The sequence below is a fragment of the Chlorocebus sabaeus genome, chromosome 24 (assembly GCF_047675955.1).
Source record: "Chlorocebus sabaeus isolate Y175 chromosome 24, mChlSab1.0.hap1, whole genome shotgun sequence".
NCBI lineage: Eukaryota > Metazoa > Chordata > Mammalia > Primates > Cercopithecidae > Chlorocebus > Chlorocebus sabaeus.
Genome location: NC_132927.1, coordinates 53682542 through 53705074, shown reverse-complemented (window position 1 = coordinate 53705074; position 22533 = coordinate 53682542). Strand labels below are relative to the sequence as shown.

The 22533-nt window shown below is 41.3% G+C and overlaps 1 protein-coding gene across 2 annotated transcripts in view; it reads left to right on the top strand.

Annotated features, from left to right (window-relative positions):
* Positions 1 to 22533, top strand: part of TMED8 (transmembrane p24 trafficking protein family member 8) — a 46831-nt gene that overhangs the window by 10365 nt on the left and 13933 nt on the right. For both annotated transcript variants that reach the window (XM_037984322.2, XM_037984323.2), the window contains exon 2: positions 16544 to 16625. In XM_037984322.2, the coding sequence (XP_037840250.2) occupies positions 16544 to 16625 (82 nt within the window). The remainder of the gene's footprint in view (positions 1 to 16543; positions 16626 to 22533) is intronic.

The window sequence follows — 22533 nt, the reverse complement described above, 5'->3', positions numbered from 1 at the left end:
TATTTCTTGGCCTGGGTAGTGTTTGTGATAATTTATTGAGGTATACACTTTTGTGTACTCTTCTACATTTGCGTTATATTTCACAATAGAAAAGATTTACATTTTTTTTTTTTTTTTTTTTTGGTAAGAGAGTCTTGCTCTGTCACCCAGGCTGGAGTGCAGTGGTGTGATCTCGGCTCACTGCAACCTCTGCCTCCGAGGTTCAAGCGATTCTCCTGCCCCAGCCTCCCGTGTATCTGGGATTACAGACACACCACCACGCCCAGCTGATTTTTAGTAGAGATGGGGTTTCACCATGTTGGCCAGGCTGCTCTGGAACTCCTGACCTCAAGCCATCTGCCTGCCTCGGGCTCCCAAAGTGCAGCAGTTACAGGCGGGAGCCACCGCGCCCAGCCTAGAAAAGATTTTTAAAAGAGTCAGTGTATAATGTAGTTAATAAGAGTGCTGGCTTTGGTCTTGGATTGCCTGAGTGCATATCACTTCTGTTTGTATTTGCTGGTCATCTTGGGCATCTTGATTTCTCTGAGCTTCAATTTCTTAAACTATAGAAAGGGAGTAATAATAGTATCAACTTCAGTGGTTCTATAATTCCGTGCAATTCAGTGACTATTCAGTATAATGATGCCTACAAAAAACTTAGAAAATAATTGACATATAGTAAGTGACCACTGATTCTTGGTTATAATAACAAAGATGATCAGAATAAAGATAGAATAGCTAGGTACTTTAATTAAGTTCAGATTTCTGGACCCAGTGAAATTCTATCCAGGAATTTTGGTCAGAGTTCTTTTTAAAAGCCATATAAGTTAATTCTGGCTGCCTTAAGCAGAAAGAGGATTTATTAGAAGGATAAAGGAGGCTCACTAAATTGTTAGAAGGCTAGAGGACTCCAGAGGCTAAGCAGCAAGAACAACTTGGCTGTTTGGCTGCCACTAGATGGATTCTGTCTCTCCTTTGTCCCACTCCTGTTTCACCTGTTAAAGGTGGAAATATTTTGGATTATGTGCTTGTTCCCTGACTTCCTGGTACTGAGAAGAGAAGGATCTTCCATTTTGACTTCCACTGAGTACTATTGTCAGTGACAGTTCTCCCCACGGAGGAAAAGGTTGAGTATTTTTGAAAGCCAGAAGATTGACAGATGACTGCTCTGTCTGGGGTCCTGAAATAACCTGCAAATATAATTGTGCACCATCTTTGAGGGATGTCTGGGACTAGAAATGGACATATATATACTAGTTATCCTGAAGGGAAAGAGTATAATCCAGAATCTGGAGACCATTAAAATTGATCCAGATTTTCAGTGGAATATGTCATTTGAATGTAAAGAAAATACGTGTTGCTAGGAGCCAGCATGGGCGAACTAAAAGCACATTTGACTGCCTAATTATTTTCTTTTTTTTTTTTTTTTTTTTTTTTTTGAGACGGAGTCTCGCTCTGTCGCCCAGGCTGGAGTGCAGTGGCCGGATCTCGGCTCACTGCAAGCTCCGCCTCCCGGGTTCACGCCATTCTCCTGCCTCAGCCTCCTAAGTAGCTGGGACTACAGGCGCCCGCCACCTCGCCCGGCTAGTTTTTTGTATTTTTTTAGTAGAGACGGGGTTTCACCGGGTTAGCCAGGATGGTCTCGATCTCCTGACCTCGTGATCCGCCCGTCTCGGCCTCCCAAAGTGCTGGGATTACAGGCTTGAGCCACCACGCCCGGCCATTATTTTCTAATTATAGCCCTTCTAGTCTTTCATTACTAGTTAGGTCCTTTCTCTCTCTCATGGACTTCTGCAGAGGCCTCCTATCTGATCTTGTAAAATCCACCTTACCTATGGCTGCCATAGAATTGTACCAAAAATATACAGATTTGACCATGTCATTTCCTAGCTTAAAATTATTAATCACCTTTGGGATAAAGGACCTTCACACACTTTTTCCTGCTAGATGGAAAGCTTCATGAGAGCCAGAACTATGTCTGCTTTTGATATTCTCTCCAGTACCTAGGATGTGGCCAGACAACTTACTAGGAATTTGGTAGTATCGAGTTAAATCACTGGGACCTGTGGCTGTCAGTTCATCTCTCTGCATTTGTGCAATGGCCTCCAGCCACACTGAACTGCCATGGTGGTATTTTTTTGTGTTCTTGGTTTTGTTCATTCAGCTTCCTCTGCCTGCAGTGCCCTTTTTCACTTGACTTGGCCAAGTCCTGGTCATTCTTGAAGGCAGTGCAATTGTCATCGCTTTTAGGAAACCTCCTTTGACACCTTTATTCCCTAAATTAGTTAATTATATGTGTATCTGTGACATCTAGTGCATAATTCTATCCTAAAGGATACCACACTTATATTACAACTGTCTGTTTATGAGTTTATGTTCCTCACTAGGCTGAGGTCCTTGAGGGCACAAATCATGTCTAATTTAACTGTATATTCCCTGCATGGAATGTACTGCCTGACATATAGCAGGGGCCCAGTAAAGTTCTGTTGAATTTAGGCAAAGTCATTAACTCAAATTTCCCTTTTTCATGTGGTTGCTATATATATAGTATATTTTGATTTTGGCAAAATATTTGGCAGAGTGATATTTGAAGGAGATTCAGTGGGCTGCTTTAAATGGATAAGTATCATTGTTGAGTGGAAAAGGTAGGTTAAGTAGTATGTGTGGTCAGAATTCATTTATTAAACAACAAAGAAGGCAACTGATTTTTATGCATAAAAGAGCTTATTTCAGCCATATGAGCTATTAAAGGATGACAAATTAAAACAGTAGTGTTTCATCATGTTCTATCTATAGAATGGCAGCAGTTGTAAGGAATGATTATACCTAGTGTTAGTGAGAATGTGGGGAAATGGTTACACTCAGATATCCACTCCCAGTAGAAGTGAATTTTGGAGAGAAATTGGGCAATGTGTATAAAATTGTTTATGTGTATACTTTGACAAAGTTTTTCAGTCCTGGGGACCTGTCCTATAGAAATGAAGTAAAAAAAGGCTTAGATAACAAAATGCAAGCTGGGGGTGGCAAGGGTGCCTGTATTCTCAACTACTTGGGAGGCTGAGGCAGGAAGATCACTTGAGCCCAAGAGTTTGAGGCTTCAGTGAGCTATGATTATGCCACCAGACTCCATCCTGGGCAACACAGTGAGACCCCATCTTTATACAAAAATCATGGTTCATGCTTGTAATCCTAACACTTTGGATGGCCCATGTGGAAGGATTGCTTGAGCCCAGGAGTTTGAGACCAGCCTGGGCATCATAGGGAAACCCTGTCTCTACAAAAATATTTTAAAATTAGCCAGATGTGGTGATGCACACCTGTGGTCCTAGCCTCAGTCTCCTGAGTAGCTAGGAGCTACTCAAGAGGTTAAGGCTGCAGTGAGCTGTGATCGCAAAACTACACTTGAGCCCTAGAGGTCAAGGCTGCAGTGAGCTGTGATCGCAACACTACACTCCAGCCTGGGTGGTAGAACAAGATCCTGTCTCAGGAAAAAAAAAAAAAAAAAGTACTCTAATGCATTAAAAGATAAGAGAAGTGCAAATTAAAATTATTATACCATTCTTCACATATCAAGTTCTGCCAATTTTCCAACAGTTTGACAACATACTCTGATGTGCCAGGTGTGGGGAAAGAGGTACTCATATATTGATGCAGTGAATGTAAAATAGATGATCCTTGTGGAGAATGTGGTTCAGAAATTCCACTCCCAGGAATCTATCCCAAAGATACATTGGCGAAAATATGAAATATGCACAAGGCATTGTAGCACAGTTTGCAATAGTAATAGACTGGAAATAACCCTAATGTCTATCAGTAGGGACATGAGTATGGTGTACATCCACACAGTCAAGTATGCCAGTTTAAAAAGTAATGAGCCAGCTGCGGTGGCATGCACCTGAATCCTAGCAACTCAGGAGGCTGAGGCAGGAGGAATGCTTGAGCCCAGGAGTTTGAGTACAGCCTAGGCAACATTAAAAAAAAAAAAAAGAGGAATAATGTTAGGCTATTTATTTGAGATATTATTATTATTATTATTTTAGAGACTGAGTCTGACTCTGTCACCAGACTGGAGTGCAGTGGCATGATTATGGCTCACTGGACCCTGGAACTCAAGTGATCCTCCTGTCTCGGCTTCCCAAAGTACTGGGATTACAGGCCTGAGCCACCATGCCTGTCCTCTTCTTTTTTAATGTACGAATTTATTGCTATAAACATCCTTCTTAGAATTGCTTTTGCTTTTGCTGCATCTCGTAGGTTTTAGTATGTTATATTTCCATTCTCTTTTGTCTCAAGATACGTTTTCTCTTTTGATTTCTTCTCTAATATATTGGTTGTTCAGGAGCAGGTTGTTTAATTTCCACATCTTTGTGATTTTCCCTGAATTCCCTCTGTTATTGATTTCTGGTGTTTTACCATTGTGGTTGGAAATAATACTTGTATGATTTCAGTTATAAATTTGTTAAGACTTGTTTTGTGGCCTAACGTCTGATCTGTTCTGGAGAATGTTACATATGCAGTGGAGAAGAATGTGTGTTCTGCTACTGTTGTATGGAAAGTTCTGTGTATGTCTGTTGGGCCCATTTGGTCCCAAGTATAGTTCAAGTCTAATATTTCCTTATTACTTTTCTGTCTAGTTGATCTATCCATTGTTGAAAATGGGATATTGAGGCCCCCTACTATTTTTGTATTGCTATCTATTTTCCCCTTTCACGTCTATTAAAATTTGGGTTATACCTTTAGGTGCTCTGATGTTGAGTGCATATATATTCATAATTGTTATGTCCTCTTGATGGCTTGATCCCTTTATCATCAAATAATGGCCTTCTTTGTTTCGTGTGACAGTTTTTAGACTTTATGTTGTCTAAGTACAGCCACCTCTGCTCTTTCTTGGTTACTGTTTACATGGAATATCTTTTTCAGTTCTTTCACTTTCAGCCTGAATGTGTTCTTAAAGCTAAAATGAGTCTCTTGTGGGCAGCATATAGGTTGGGTCTTAGTTTTTTAAAATCCATTCACCCACTCAGTGTCTTCTAATTGGAGAACTTAATCCATTTACATTCAAACTTATTGTTGATAGGTAAGGATTTACTTCTGCTGTTTTGTTGTTTTCTGGTTGTTTTGTAGAGCCTTTGTTCCTTTCTTCCTCTGTTATTTTCCTTTGTGATTTGGTGATTTTCTATAATGCTGAGCTTTGATTCCTTTCTCTTTATTATTTGTTTATCTGGGGTGGTTTTTTGCTTTGTGCTTACCATGAGGCTTACATAGAACATCATCTTATAGTTAGAATAGCTTATTTTGAACTGGCAACAACTTTAGATATAGAAGGAAATTTACTCAACGTAATAAAGACTACTTGTGAAAAACCCAAAGCCAGTGTCATAGTCAATGTGGAAAAATGAAAACTTTTTCTCTGTGATCTGGCACAAGGCAAGGATGACCACTCTCACCACTTCTATTCAACATAGTAATGGAAGTGCTAGCAAGAGCAAGCAGACAAGAAAAAAAAAAAAGGCATACAGTTAGCTGAATGGTAGAAGTTATATCCATTTGCAGATGACATGATCTTATATGTAAATAACCCCAAAGACTCTACAAAAAAACCTTAGAATTAATAAATGACATCAATAAAGTTGCAGGATAAAAAATCAGTGTACGGGCCGGGCGCGGTGGCTCACGCCTGTAATCCCAGCACTTTGGGAGGCTGAGACGGGCGGATCACGAGGTCAGGAGATCGAGACCATCCTGGCTAACACGGTGAAACCCCGTCTCTACTAAAAATACAAAAAAAATTAACCGGGTGAGGTGGCGGGTGCCTGTAATCCTAGCTACTCGGGAGGCTGAGGCAGGAGAATGGCGTGAACCTGGGAGGCAGAGCTTGCAGTGAGCTGAGATCCGGCCACTGCACTCCAGCCTGGGCGACAGAGCGAGACTCCGTTTCCAAAAAAAAAAAAAAAAAAAATCAGTGTACAAAAATCAGTTGCATTTCTGTACACAGTAACAACCTATCCAAAAAAGAAATCAAGAAAAGAATACCAATTTACAGTAGCATAAAAATACTTAATAAATTAGCCTAGCATGGTGGCCCATGCCTGTTGTCCCAGCTACTCGGGAGGCTGAGGTGGGAGGATTGCTTGAGCCCTGGAGGTTGAGGCTGCAGTGAGCTGTGATTGTGCCACTGCACTCCAGCATGGGTTACAGAGGCCCTGTCTCAAGAAAAAAATAGTTAAGAATAAACTTAAACAGAAAGATCTGGACACTTAAGACTATAAAACACTGATGAAAGAAATTAAGAAGACACAAACAAATGGGAAGACATCCTGTGTTCATGATTTGGAAAAATTAATATTGTTCAAATGTTCATACTACCCAAAGCAATATGCAGATTTAACACAATTCCAATCCAAATTCTAATGACATTCTTCACAGAAATAGAAAAAAACAATTCTAAAATTTGTATGTAACCACAAATACCCTGAATATACAAGCAATCCTAAGAAAGAAAAAGTTGGAGGCATCACACTTTCTGATTTCAAATTCTGTTACAAGCTATAGTAATCAAAACAGTATGGTGCTGGTATAAAAACAGACACACAGACCAGCGGATCAGAATTGAGAGCCTAGAAATAAACCCAAGCATATATGACCAACTAATTTTTAACAAAGGTACTAAGAGGACACAGTGGGGAAAGGCAGTCTCTTCAATAAATTGTTCTGGGAAAACTGGATTTCCACATGCAAAAGAATGGAAATGGTCTGGGCATGGTGGCTCATGCCTGTCATCCCAGCACTTTGGGAGGCCAAAGTGGGTAGATCACTTGAAGTCAGAAGTTTGAGACCAGCCTGGTCAACATGGTGAAACCCCGTCTCTATGAAAATACAAAAAAATTAGCTGGGCATGGTGGCATGCACCTGTATTCCCAGTTACCCGGCAGCCTGAGGCAGGAGAATCACTTGAACCTGGGAGACAGAGGTTGCAGTGAGCTGAGACTGTGTCATTGCACTCCAGCCTGGGCGACAGAGTCAGACACCGTCTGGAAAAAAAGAAAAAAAAAAAGGCAAAGGATCTGAATGGATGTTTTTCCAAAGAAGATGTAAAAATGACCAACAGGTACATGAAAAGATGTTCAACATCAGTAGTTACAAGGGAAATGCAAATTAAAACCACAATGAGATGTATCACCTCATGCCTGTTAAGATGACTTATCTTTGGTAAGAGATAACAACTGTTAGTACAAATGTAGATGATGCAGCCATTGTGAAAAATAGTATGGAAATTCCTAAATAAAAGTAGAACTACCACATGACCCCGTAATCCCTCTTCTGAGTATATACCCAAAGGAAGTGAAATCACCACCTCAGATATCTGTTCATTGTAGCATTATTCACAATAGCCAAGATATGAAAACAATCTACGTGTCCGTTGACAGACAAATGAATAAAGAAGCTGTGGTGTGCATACATACACACAGAGGAATATTATTTAGCCTTATAAAAGAAAGAGATCTTGCCATTTGCCACACGTGGATGAGCCTAGATGACATTGTATTAAGTAAAATAAGCCAAACACAAAAAGAAAAATACTGCACGATCTCACTTATATATGTAATCTTAAAAAAAAAAAAAGTCAAGTACACAGAAACAGAAGAAAATAGTGGTTACCAGAGGTGGTGGTAGTGATGGTAGAGGAAAGGGAGAGGTGTAGGTCAAAGGATACAAAGTAGAGATACATACGATGAACAAGTCTAGAGATATAATGTACAATATGAGAACTATGGTTAATATTGTGCTTGGGATTTTTGCTAAAAGTAAATTTAGGTGCTCTTGCCACACACAATGGCCAACAGGTATATAAAAAGGTGTTCAACATCACAAAAAGAGAGGATATCTGTGGGATGCTGGATTTATTGATTTGCTTGATATGGTAACCATTTCACCATCTATATATACATCAAAACATTATGTTGTACACCTTAAACATATACAATAAAAAATTTAAAGTAATGAGGAAGATCTGTGTAATCTTTTCCAGACACACCATAAATGGAGTTCCAGTCTTGGAATGCCACTTTTTCTGGAACTAACTCTTGAATGACCATGTTAATTCATTCTTTTTTTTTTTTTCTATTATTTGTCATAGTTGTTGAAAGCCAAAGAGCTGCTGCTGAGAGCTGTAAATTTTTTCTCACTGTCAGAGTGCCCATGATGATATCATCCTGTACCACAGAACCTGAATTACATTTGAAATTGGCAGATTGAGGTACTCCATTTATCAAAACATCTCCAGATAATCATGTGGATCTTTTCTTTGCAGCTCAGACATCTAACAACAAAGGTTTGCCTCCACCTGTGTGTACCAGAGTGGCATTGAAGCCAGGTTTCATTATTCCTTTGATATTCATTAATATTTCTTTTTAAACTGTTTTTTGATCAAGTAGAAAGCCACTCTTCACTTTTACTTGATAGTGGATATTATGAAAACAACACAGCTCCCCAGTAAATGTCTTCAGGTCATGTTGTTTCATCATTGATCTTTCTTTGTGACACTGGGATAAAAACTTGGACATTACTGGGAGACATCTGGAGAATTTCTGCCTGTTTACTGGTTTATTGTAAAGGATAAACAGCCAGATGAAGAGGTACACAGGGCGAGGCCTGGAAGGGTCCTGAGTGCAGGAGCTTCCGTCTGCATGGAGTTGGGTTGCACCACTGCTCTGGAATGTGGGTAAATTCACCAACTTGAAAGCTCTTCTAGGCTATGTTGTTAAGTGATAAAAACAAGTTGCAGCCGGGCGCAGTGGCTCATGCCTGCAATCCTAGTACTTTGGGAGTCCGAGGTGGGCATATTGCTTGAGCTCAGGAGTTTGAGACCAGCCTGGGCTACATGGCAAAACCCCATCTCTGCAAAAAATTAAAAAAAATAGCCAGGTGTGGTGGCGTGGGACTGTGGTTCCAGTTACTCAGAAGGCTGAGGCAGGAGAATCACTTAAGCTGGGGAGGTTGAGACTGCAGTGAGCTGTGATGGCACCACTGTACTCCAGCCTGGGGGACACAGCAAGACCCTTTCCCCCCCCGCCAAAAAAAAAAAAGTTGCAGAAGAAGAATGTGTATTTTTTTCTAAGGTGGGGGCAACATACAACTATATGTATATGTATTTCCTTATGTTTTCAAAAACAAATAATGAAAGATTAAAAGCTAAGGAGAAGAGTGTTATAACATCCATATCTTTAGTTATATTGTTATTCTTAATTAAAACTATTATATTTACATTGTAGAATAAAGCAAATATGTATATATGTGAATATTATTAAGATCCAGGATGTTCCACAACAAGACCGAAAAATACAAATATAGAATTAAAGTTAGGTTAAAATCCTGTAATCTGGGCCAGGTGTGGTGGCTCCCAGGACTTTGGGAGTCCACGGCGGATGGATCATGAGGTCAGGAGATCGAGACCAGCCTGACCAACATGGTGAAACCCCGTCTCTACTAAAAATCGAAAAATTAGCTGGGCGTGGTGGCATGCACCTGTAATCCTAGCTTCTCAGGAGGCTGAGGCAGGAGAATGGCGTGAACCCAGGAGGCAGAGCTTACAGTGAACCAAGACTGCGCCACTGCACTCCAGCCTGGGCGACAGAGTGAGACTCCGTCTCAAAAAAAAAAAAAAAAAAAAAAAATATATATATATATATATATATATATAAATATATATACACACACACACACGTAAAATGAATTCATGCAAATACTTCTAATTCAGATTACAGGATGTTTTTTCTTTTTTTTCGAGATGGAGTCTTGCTGTGTCACCCAGGCTAGACTGCAGTGGCACAATCTCAGCTCACTGCAACCTCTGGGCAACCACGCCCAGCTAATTTTTGTATTTTTAGTAGAGACGGGGTTTTACCATGTTGGTCAGGATGGTCTCGATCTCCTGACCTCGTGATCTGCCTGCCTTGTGGATCTCGATCTCCTGCCTCGTGATCCACTCCCAAAGTGCTGGGATTACAGGCATGAGCCACCGTGCCCAGCCTTACATGTATATTTTTATATATGATATTAATATATGACATTTAGGGTATATATATATATATTCGTGTGTGTATGTGTGACATATGTGTAATGTTTTACCTTGATTGTGGTCTTTAAATACAATTTCTTTTTTTTTTTTTTTTCCTGAGACAGAGTCTTACTCCAACACCTAGGCTGGAGTGCATTGGCACAATCTCAGCTCACTGCAACCTCTGCCTCCTAGGTTCCAGCGATTCTTGTGCCTCAGCCTCCCAAATACCTGGGATTACAGACGTGTGCCACCATGCCCAGCTAATTTCTGTATTTTCAGTAGAGATGGGGTTTCACCATGTTGGCCAGGCTGGTCTCCAACTCACCCGCCTCAGCCTCCCAAAGTTCTGGGATTACAGGTGTGAGCTACCGTGCCCAGCCTTTAAATACAATTTCTAATGAAAAAGAACCAGGGCTCCTTAGAGAAATAGTTGATTCCAAGTGTAGGACAGGCATTTATAAGATTTTAAAGCTCGGGACTTATGCTATAAGCAAGACCACTGGTGTCATCTTAAAAGGACACAAGAGCCAACTTTAAGGAGCTCCCACAGGCCAAAATTAGGAAAACTGGAAGCACATAAAATATGTTAAAATTCATGTGTTTCTAACAATACTTCAAAAAACAAATCATTGGTTACCTTTGGAGGTTGTTATGATTCTAACTCAGTTGGTGAAGGATCAAGTCTTTATCCTGCTTTTCCCTTATGCCTGTGTCAGAGTAGCCAAATAGTTGGTGAGGGGAAGTTTTGTTTTGTTTTGTTTTTAGTAGAATTCCAACTAAGAACAACTGTAGAAAGTGCTGGAATTGGAAAAGTCATTTTCTAGTTTTTAATGAAATCCTGTATCTATTTTAGACAAGGATCATCAATGCCTGCTAAAGCCACTAGGTGCAGGGTTAATGAGGAGCTGGATGGTGGATTAGGCTGAAAGCATGAAACTAATCTTTATCATTAAACTTGTGATAACCATAGATTATGTGCCTCTTAGTTTAATACATTAGGAATTACAAATGTTATTTCTGGAGTATTCTTTCAAGAACAAAACTGAATCTGAATTGAGTCAAGCCTCTAGATCAGCACAGTCCAGTAGAATTGCTTTGACGGTGAAAACGTGCTCCTTAGCAACAGTAACCACTAGCAACTCATGGTTGTTGAGTATTTGAAACGTGGCTGGTTGAGATGGGTGGACCGAATTTTAAATTATTTTACGTTTTAAATTTAGCCGCGTGTACTAGTAAGTACTATCCTGGACAGTGAAGCTCTACATCTATGACTGGTTTATAGGAATAGAGTGCATAAAATAATCTGTTAAGTGATACCATGAAAAGGCAATCAGCCAAATTCAGAATGTTTGAAAAGTCTGCAGATCAGCTTTTAAAAATTTCAACAAATATATTGTATACAGACCCACGGTGGTGAAGATTAATGTAGATTAAGAGATTTATAAGGTAAATTTAGTGTGTGAACCTTATTTGGATTCTGATTCAAACAAATCAGCTCCTAAAAAGAAATTCTGGGAGCCAACTTGGAGAAATTTGAGTATGACCTGGGTATGAGATGATATTAAGGAACTGCCAATTTTGTAGGAATGATAATGTTGTTGTACCTGTGTTGAAAGTCTTTTTCTTTAGAGATTTGTTGTAAATGAATGTAGTGGTAGACACAATGACATCTGGGCTTTGTTTGAAGTAATCCACTGTTGGGTGGGCCAAGAAGGTAGGGCATGGAGGAAAAAAGGCCAAATAAAATATTGTTGAGAAGATAGGTAGGGTGCATGAGTCTTCGTTCTACTGCTATATAATTTTGTGATTTTGTATGTTTAACATTTTCTACAATAAAAAAGGTTTTTAAACAGCAGTAATTAATTAAAATATATAAAGAATAACAAGGAATAATTTACTCAGAATTTGGAACAGGGAATATAGGACAGGAAAGGGCATTGGGCAGGGGAATTCTAAAGTACTAATAATTCACCTAGTTAGTAGGTATGCAGGTATTTGTATTATTAATATTTTAGCTCTGTATCTTCTTTCCATGCAGTCTTTCACATATGTGGTTTATTTCACAATAAAAAGAAGAAAAGAGCTCATTGTTAGTATGTAAGGCTTCTTACAGACTCCAATTGGAGGAACACACTTGAACTTCATGGGGTTACAAAGTAGCCTCTCTGGTCTGTTTCTCTCCTAAAGCCAGAGGTCCCCTTGTTTCTCTTTCCCTTTACTTGAATGCATCATTGTACTCTCTTTGAAAATTATCTTCTCTGCTTAGTCATCTGCTTTTACATGGCCTGTGAAGGCTTCTCCCAAAAGGCAGGCTCAGCTCCTAAACTCACAAAGGTTCTCCCCAGCCTGTTTCTGTCTTGGATGCCAACTCCAGATTTTACAGAAGAGAATTGGACTGACTTTTGGTCGGGTGCTCACCCAAAACCAATGAACTATGACCAACATAATGTACCTTCATCATAGGAACTACCACTTCCAAGGCTGTTGACAGGGGAGGTTCTCAAGAAAGCGTTGTAGATACTGCTAATAGACCATCATTATCTCTAACAGTGAAAGATACAGCATCATTGTCTATAACAATGAAAGATTTGGAATAAGCACTAGCTCTACCAGTAGAAGATTAAGAATTGGTTAAAGAAATAATGGGACAACATATGGGATAATATGTAGCCATTTAAAATTATGATATAGCCCTAATCTTTATTGACTCTGAAAAATGTTCATTAAAAGTGTTAATTGGCCACGGTGGGTCACGCCTGTAATCCCAGCACTTTGGGAGGCCGAGGCGGGTGGATCACCTGAGGTCAGGAGTTTGAGACCAGCCTGGCCAACATGGTGAAAACCCGTCTCTACTAAAAATACAAAAAATTAACCGGGCATGGTGACGTGTGCCTGTAATTACATGTACTCAGGAGGCTGAGGCAGGAGAATCGCTTGAACACGGAGGCAGAGGCTGCAGTGAGCTGAGATCACGCCATTGCACTCCAACCTGGGCAACAGAGCAAAACTATGTCTCAAAAAAAAAAAAAAACAACAAAAAAAAACTGTTTAGTGCATGTCCTTTCAGAAACACACAAACACACACACAATACATATACATACGTATTTGTATGTATATATGTATAAATGTATTTCTCAAGGGATATACATCAAAATGTTAACAGTTGGCTAGGTGCTGTGCTGTAACCCCAGCACTTTGGGAGGGGAAGGTGAGAGGACCCCTTGAGCCCAAGAGGTGGAGACTAGCTTGGGTAACACAGAGAAACCTCGTGTCTTTTTTTTTTTTTTTTTTTTTTTGAGACAGAGTCTTCCTGTGTCTCCCAGGCTGGAGTGCAGTGGTGCAATCTCAGCTCACTGCAACCTCTTCCTCCAGGGTTCAAGTGATTGTCCTGCCTCAGCCTCCTGAGTAACTGGGATTACAGCCGCCTGCCACCGCACCCGGCTAATTTTTTGTATTTTTAGTAGAGACGGGGTTTCACTGTGTTAGCCAGAATGGTCTCGATCTCCTGACCTCGTGATCTGCCCATCTTGGCCTCCCAAAGTGCTGGGATTACAGGCGTGAGCCACTGCGCCCGGCCCTCTTTTGTCTTTTTTAAAAAAAGTTAACAGTGGTAATCTTTGGTTAGTGGGGTTATGGTTAGTTTGTTGTTGTTTTGCTTATCTGTATTTCCTGATTTTTTTTTTTTACAGTGAACAATGGATTATCTGTATATTAAAAATTTATTTTAAAGGAAATAAAGTCTAGAAGGTTACATGCAAAATGTTTTCTTATCTCTACTTACTTTTTTCTACAATGAACAAAGCATTATTAGTGTAATTTCAAAAAGTTAATTTGAAATAAGTAATAGGGTATGTAAAGTCCTGGTTTTAAGTTAAAAAGTCAATTATTTTCCAAAAGTCTGTTTTAAAAATAGAGCATAGGAGAGAGTGGGCTTGGAAAAAGTTTATTTTTATAAGCCCTGGAGATCTTGACTGACTTATTTAGGCCAACAGTAAGTTTGCAGTTAAGAAATCTAGTGCCTGGTTAGGGTATTATGTCAAGAAATATTGTGTCCTTTTTAAGAGGTTATTGTCAGTGTAGTCTGCACGGATTGGAACACACCTGGAAAAGTTGTTCATTTTGGCTCCTTTCTTTAAATGGAACAAACTAAGTGGAGCAGCTATAGGGGGCCAGCATGGTCACAGGCTGTGTGGTATGAAGATGACCAGCCTGAGAAGGAACTTGTGGAAATGTGACAGCCAGCTGTCAATATGGGAAAGGATATTGTGGAGAGTAGTGGTCAAAGAATAGAATTTATTAGAAAGCACATTTCACTTATGTCAACATAAGGGAGAACTTTCTCTTTGCATTTTCCCTCAGTTCATGGGCCTCTTTACAGAGTGGCAGAGACGGGGGAACAGTGTCTTAGACTCAGTTTCTTTGTTGGGAGAACAATTGGGTGGCAGGAGCTCTAAGGTCTTTCTGCCTATGAGACTGAAGTGACCAAAAGAAAAATAGATCTTGGATGGGCACAGTGGCTTACGCCTGTAATCTCAGCACTTTGGGAGGCTGAGGTGGGAGGATCACTTGAACCTAGGGATTCAAGACCAGCCTGCCTGGGCAACATAGTGAGACCCCCATCTCTACAAAAAAAAAAAATTAGTCTGGCATGTTGGGATGTGCCTGTGGTCCTAGCTACTCAGGAGGCTGAGGTGAGAGGGTCGCTTGAACCCAGAAGGTTGAGGTTGCCGAGAAGCTGAGAGTCGTAATTGTATCACTGCACTCCAGCCTGGGTGATAGAGGGAGACCCTGTCTCAAAAAGAAAAAAAAAAAAGAAAGAAAGAAAGAAAAGAAAAATAGATCTCGCTCACATATAAAACATGAGACTAGATTAGGCTTGGATTAAAAATTTTGCCAGCCATTTTCACTTTGACTTTGCTACCAAACTCTGAAACTTTCAATGTTTGAAGTTTACTTAATTAAGTTGCATTTTGTATTGAGAAGTAAACTTCAGTCTTCAGTGTCTTGCTGTCTTACACAGAGGGAGTTAAATGAGGGGCTGTCTGAATGCACTAAACCATATGCTCTCTGAGTATTCAAGGAAAGACAATGAATAACCCAGAAAACTAAGTGGCATCTGATGTTAAGAGCACAACTGCCTGGATTTGAATCCTGTCTCTATGCCTTAAGTTCTTTACTGCAAAAATGGCTGTGATAATACCAGCCAATCATGGGCTTGTTTTGAGCTTGAGAACATGGCCTTCATTATGCATTTCACCTATATATTCCTTGAGGGCACCTAGTTATTCAATAAATCATTGGTAAATGAGTGATTGAATAAATAAATGAAATTACAAAAGTCCTTTACCTGACCTTGGGTACATTGATCTGAGCTTATTGAATATAGAAGTGACACTTTATACTTTGACTGTAAATTCAGTTTATCTTACATCCCACTCTACCCTCTGTTCTCCCTAATTTAGCCATCTGCTTTCTGAGAAATATGATTGATTTCTTTTTATTAATTTTTTTTTAATTGAGATGGAGTCTCGCTCTGTTGCCCAGGCTGGAGTGCAGTGGTGTGATCTCAGCCCACTGCAACCTCCACCTCCCAGGTTCAAGTGATTTTCCTGCCTCAGCCTCCTGAGTAGCTGGGATTACAGGCGCGTGCCACCATGCCCAGCTAATTTTTGTATTTTTAGTAGAGACATGGTTTCGCCATGTTGGCCAGGCTGGTCTCGAACTCCTGACTCTAGTGATCCACCCAACTTGGCCTCCCAAAGTGCTGGGATTACAAGTGTGAGCCACCACACCTGGCCCTATTTTTTTTTAATTTATTTTTATTATTTATTATTTTTTTTGAAACGGAGTTTTGCTTTTGTTGCCCAGGCTAGAGTGCAATGGTGTGATCTCAGCTCACTGCAACGTCTGCCTCCCAGGTTCAAGTGATTCTTCTGCCTCAGCCTCCCAAAGTAGCTGGGATTACAGGTGTGCACCATCATGCCTGGCTAATTTTGTATTTTTAGTAGAGATGGGGTTTCACTCGTTAGTCAGGCTGGTCTCAAACTCCTGACTCACCTCAGCCTCCCAAAGTGCTGGGATTACAGGCTTGAACCACTGCACCTGGCCTTAATTTTTTTTTAGAGACAAGGTCTTGCTCTGTTGCCCAGGCTGGTTTTGAACTCCTGGTCCCAAGCGATCCTCCTGCCTTGGCCTCCCAAAGTGTTGGGGTTATAGGTGTGAGCCACTTCACCTGGCAGAAATATGATTCTTAAATTAGGATTAACTTTTTGGAGACTTGTTTTAGAAATGACTTATTTTTTATGAATGAGTTATGACTGAGAATACTTGGATGTGATGACTTGAATAATTTATGTGTTGGGCCTCCCAGAGGATAAAGGTCATACCAGAATATTTTTGGGAAGAATTTGCTTGAAATTGCTAGATTTTATTTTAAAGGTACAAGATAATTATGATTGTGTTCCCTCTCAGATATTGAATTCTTTCTTTCTATGGTTTTCTAGAGAATGAAGATCTGGAGAACTACAAGGATACCTCTCTATTGGCTTCTGCCACTGATCCAGAACCCCGTTCCTCACCCCACAGGTAACCACTTTGAATAGAATGCTTTCCGAGGTTTTATATTCCGAGATGAGGAATTGGTGAAAGAAATAGGTAGTGACTTTAAGGGGGAAGACAAAGTAAAGAATGTGGGCCAGGCGCGGTGGCGCACGCCTGTCATCCCAGCACTTTGGGAGGCCAAGGCGGGTGGATCACGAGGTCAGGAGATGGAGACCATCCTGGACAACATAGTGAAACCCTGTCTCTACTAAAAATACAAAAAAATAAAAATTTAGCCGGATGTGGTGGTGGGCGCCTGTAGTCCTAGCTACTTGGGAGACTGAGGCAGGAGAATGGCGTGAACCTGGGAGGCGGAGCTTGCAGTGAGCTGAGATTGCGCCATTGTACTCCAGCCTGGGTGACAGAGTGTGACTCTGTCTCAAAAAAAAAAAAAAAAAAAAAAGTGGATAGTTGGCCAGACACTGTGGCTCACGCCTGTAATCCCAGCACTTTGGGAGGCTGAGGCGGGTGGATCACGAGGTCAGGAGTTTGAGACCAGGCTGGACAACATGGTGAAACCCTGTCTCTGCTAAAAATACAAAAATTAGCCAGGCATGGTGGCGCATGCCTGTAATCCCAGCTGCTCAGAAGGCTGAGGGAGAGGAATCGCTTGAACCCAGGAGGCAGAGGTTGCAGTGAGCCGAGATCACGTTATTGCACTCCAGCCTGGGTGACAGAGCGAGACTCTGTCTCAAAAACAAAAAAACAAACAAACAAAAAAACAAAAAATTATGGATAGTTTTGTCATGAATCAACCCTCAAGTGTGTTTAGGGGCAATGTCAGGTGTATTTCAGGTTGTACATTTTTCCTTTACTCTCAGAGAATAAAACTATAACAAATAGTCTAGTGTAGTGTCCTCATTTATTTTCTCCTGAAGATCATGTTCAAATGTTAAAATATTTGAAGGAGATTCCAAGTGGACTTGCAAGAGAATGCATGTTTGGTTTTATAAAATGCATACACACATACATATGCCCTCACAAAAGCAGTTGGAATTTTTTTATTCTGTAATTTTCAGATTAAACCATTTTGATGGCCTTTAGGTTGTCTTTCTTAATTTCCTTCTCTGCCTATCCCATCCAACCACCATCGTTGATACCAGAATGTATAACAGAAAGAGAAGAGGTGTACTGAGCCCTGGAAAGAGTAGAAACCATGAAGCACTAATAGAATAACTAATGAAAACCTGTATATTGGAGAACCCTGAGCTAGTGAGTATTGTAGTCCAACTGATCAGTTCATGGGACAGTGTTACCCAGTAATCCTGTGGTCTCCACACAAAATTGATGTCTGGAAGTGGTGGCAGATGTCAAGGTATTTCAAAAATCCGTTATTTCTTGAGTTCCATTTAGAAGCTCTTTCCTCTTACTTTTGCATGTGAAATAATTTGTATGATTAGTAAGTATAATTATAGTTGGTTATAATAGCCTTTTTTTTTTTAATGTTCCTCTGTAATAATGGTAATGAGGCCGGGTGCGCTGGCTCACGCCTGTAATCCCAGCACTTTGGGAGGCTGAGGCGGGTGGATCACGAGGTCAGGAGATCGAGACCACGGTGAAACCCCGTCTCTACTAAAAATACAAAAAATTAGCCGGGTACGGTGGCAGGCCCCTGTGGTCCCAGCTACTCGGGAGGCTGAGGCAGGAGAATGGCGTGAACCTGGGAGGCGGAGCTTTAAGTGAGCCGAGATCGCGCCACTGCACTCCAGCCTGGGCGACAGAGCAAGACTCAGTCTCAAAATAAATAAATAAATAAAAATAATAATAATGTAATGAAATAGTTACTTTGTCAGACATTTCTATTTGCCAAATACTGTACTAGGTGTATTTATTATCTCATTTAATTCTCATAACAGCCCTCATGAAATAAACATACCTGCTTTTTTTTTTTTAAGATGAAGCAAATGGACCGGGCGCAGTGGCTCACGCCTGTGATCCCAGCACTTTGGGAGGCCGAGATGGGCGGATCACGAGGTCAGGAGATCGAGACCATCCTGGCTAACACAGTGAAACCCGGTCTACTAAAAATACAAAAAATTAGCCGGGTGCGGTGGCGGGCGCCTGTAGTCCCAGCTACTCGGGAGGCTGAGGCAGGAGAATGGCGTAAACCCGGGAGGCGGAGCTTGCAGTGAGCCGAGATCGCGCCACTGCACTCCAGCCTGGGCGACAGAGCGAGACTCCGCCTCAAAAAAAAAAAAAAAAAAAAAAGATGAAGCAAATGAAGCAGTGAGTTCAATAATTTGCTCAAGTTCACATAGCTTTAGTTTTGTTCAGCTCTATAGCTGATTCCCATAACCAGCCAGAGAGTTTTGAGTTCTATGCCTGGAGCTACTCAGCTAATATACATAATAATCCTATAGAAGATGTAGCCTCCTCAAGGCTTTGATTATTTGAGACCAGTCATGTTTTCATCAAATCTCCTGAGGAGAACTCCTTTCCATCTTCTTGCCATCATCCCTTTTCTGTACCTGCTGATTTGAAGGATCTTTGGGTGATGGGTTTGGTACAGAGGTGTTGTTTTTTTTTTTTAAATTTGTGCAAATTCATGGGGTCTGTGATACATTTTTTATGTGTATATAATGCACGGTGATCAAGTCAGGGTGTTTATGGTGTCCATCACCAAAGTACACAGAACTGTTTTGTACTTCGGAGGGTCAATAAATTTTTTAAAATAAGAAACACAGAACATCCTTGGACACAAAGGGATTTAATTTTGTTGTTGTTGTTGTTGTTTTGAGATGGAGTCTCGCTCTGTCACCCAGTCTGGAGTGCAGTGGCGCAATCTCGGCTCACTGCAAGCTCCGCCTCCCCGGTTCTCGCCATTTTCCTGCCTCAGGCTCCCGAGTAGCTGGGACTACAGGTGCCCACCACCACGCCTGGCTAATTTATTGTATTTTTAGTAGAGATGGGATTTCACCGTGTTAGCCAGGATGGTGTTGATCTCCTGATCTTGTGATTTGCCCGCCTCAGCCTCCCAAAGTGCTGGAATTACAGGCGTGAGCCACTGCGCCTGGCCTTAATTTTTTTTTTTTTTTTTTGAGATGGATTCTCACTCCATCGCTCAGGCTGGAGTGCAGTGAGGTGATCTCATCTTACTGCATCCTCCACTTCCCAGGTTCAAATGATTCTCCTGCCTCAGCCTCCCGAGTAGCTGGGACTACAGGTGTGCGCCACCACCCCCAGCTAATTTTTGTATTTTTTAGTAGAGACAGGGTTTCATCATATTGGATAGGCTGGTCTCGAACTCCTGACCTCGTGATCTGCCCGCCTTAGCCGCCTAAAGTGCTGGGATTACAGGCATGAGCCACTGCACAGGGCCAGGGATTTAATTTTTAATTTTTGTTTCTAACATTTGCTGAGCAAAGATAAAAATCCAGTGAGTGTGATGCCTAAGGCTCACTTCTTAATGCTTATGTGTCTATTGGAAATGGAAACGGCACAACTTTCTATCTTTTCTAGTGAGGCTGGCTGGCCAGCCAGGCTCTCCCCTTCCATTGAGATGGCCTCCCTGCTCCAGGTCAGTACAAACCAGAAGCTTAAAGCAGAGACTTTTCCTTTACGTGGCTTATCACCAGCATTAAGTGATTTGAAATTCATCTTTCCCCAAATACCCTTTTCTAATTCTCCAGAGCATAAAATGCTAATGTGAATATTCAATTTACATGGGTGGCACATATCCTGTTTAACATAATCTTATTATTTAATTAGTTCTTGAGACATAGTCTTGCTCTGTTGCCTAGGCTGGAGCACGGTGAGCAGTCATAACTGCCAGCAGCCTCAAGCTTCTGGACCCATGCAACCCTCCCACTTCTGCCTTGTGAGTAGCTAGGACCACAGGCATGAGCCACCACAGTGAGCCGTAAAATATGTTTTTTAAATAAGCAGAACCATGTTTTTTCAGAGTAGCATGCACAAAGACAAAGAGACTAAATTTTAGATGTCACACAAAGTCAGGCTAATGATTCAGATAGCCTGTTGTAGTTTCACCTTTCTAATATTATAAATGGTAGTCTTTTTTTTTTTGAGACGGAGTCTTGCTTTGTCGCCCAGGCTGGAGTGCAGTGGCACCGTCTCGGCTCACTGCAAGCTCCGCCTCCCGGGTTCACGCCATTCTCCTGCCTCAGCCTCGGAGTAGCTGGGACTACAGGCATGCACCACCATGCCCGGCTAATTTTTTGTATTTTTAGTAGAGACGGGGTTTCACTGTGTTAGTCAGGATGGTCTCAATCTCCTGACTTCGTGATCCGCCCGCCTCAGCCTCCCAAATTGCTGGGATTACAGGCGTGAGCCGCCGCGCCCGGCATAAATGATAGTCTGATCCAGAATTTCTCTTTCATTCCCAAGCAAAAATTAACTTGTTCATTTTTTTATTCAACATACATTTTGGGGCTAATACTTATTTATTCAACAGATGTTTGTTGGGAGCCTACCATGTACCTGATACCGTTCTGGGTACTAAAGATACCACAAATGAACAAAAGAGTCTGTCACTGCTGTCAGGGAGCTTACGTTCTAGTGGGGGAAGTGGACAGAAAACAATTACACATCATACTTCATAGACTCTTAAGTTGCCATCAACTGTAAGATGTACTTCCATGTACCACCAAGAAAGGAAGAAACGCTTAAGATGGATTGTCTAATAGACACCCCCATATGGAGCTGGGATACCAAAAGCCTGGACCTTCAGTGAAAATATAAAGAAAAAAATCCCCACACAGAAAAGGACAGCAAGGAAACTTGATTGTCTCCAACTTGACACTGTGTCATAGGAGGAAAAAATCTCCCCTGAGAATAGGAACCACAAGTTGGTATTATCCAGTGTCTTGTCTAAATTCACTCTGCCAGGATGATCTAAACAAAACCCTCAACAGAGAACTTAATTTCAAGGCATCTCAGATTGGTAGCATTCCTAAGTACTGGCAGAAGCAAATGCAAATCTCTTGCGGAAAGACTTGACGTCAGTCCAGGCCCACGGCACTTTTAAGATATCATTAATTTTTAAGACATCCTGTCTTTCAGTTGTGTTAAAATCTAAAAGCCAGTGTGCATCTTGCAATCAACAAAATATGCTCCACATCATGTCAGGCAGTAATAGGTGCAGTGAAGAAAAACGACAGTGACAAGGCCAGGAAGGGGTAGCCATTTTATAGACAGACCTCTGAGAAACCTCTCAGCAGAAAACCTGCAGGAAGAAAGTCTTCAGTTAACTAAAGAAGAGTTAATGTCCTAGAAGAGTATTCTAGGCAGAGGTTACAGCAAATGCAAAAGCTCTCAAGTGGGAGAGTACTTGGGGTGTTTGAGGACTATCAAGGATTGAAGAGGCTGTTGTGGCTGGAGGGACCAGGGTAGAATGAGGATTCTGGGAGGTGAGGTCAGAGTGCAAAGGGCCTTAGAGCCAGGCGAGGTGGCTCAGGCCTGTAATCCCAGCACTTTGGGAGGCTGAGGTGGGTGGATCACCTGAGGTCAGAAGTCTGAGACCAGCCTGGCCAACATGGTGAAACACTGTGTCTATTAAAAATACAAAAAATTAGCCAGGTGTCGTGGTGCACACCTGTAGTCCCAGGTACTTGGGAGGCTGAGGCAGGAGAATTGCTTGAACCAGGGAGGCAGAGTTGCAGTGAGCCAAGATCCAGGATCATGCGACTACACCCCAGTGAGACTGTCTCAAAAAAAAAAAAAAAAAAAAGGTGGCATTAGAGTTCCAGGTGGCAGGCTTGGTTTCCGGTGCTGTGCATACAGAGGCAGTGAGACCCAGTGCCTGCCACCAAGCTTACTTTCTAGTAGAGGAGGCAGACGATACAGTGTCAAGAAACAGAAATGGACTATAATTTCTGGGTTGAAGAGTGTTAAAATAGGTCCACAGCCTAGGCCAGTTTACAGCTCACACTGAATT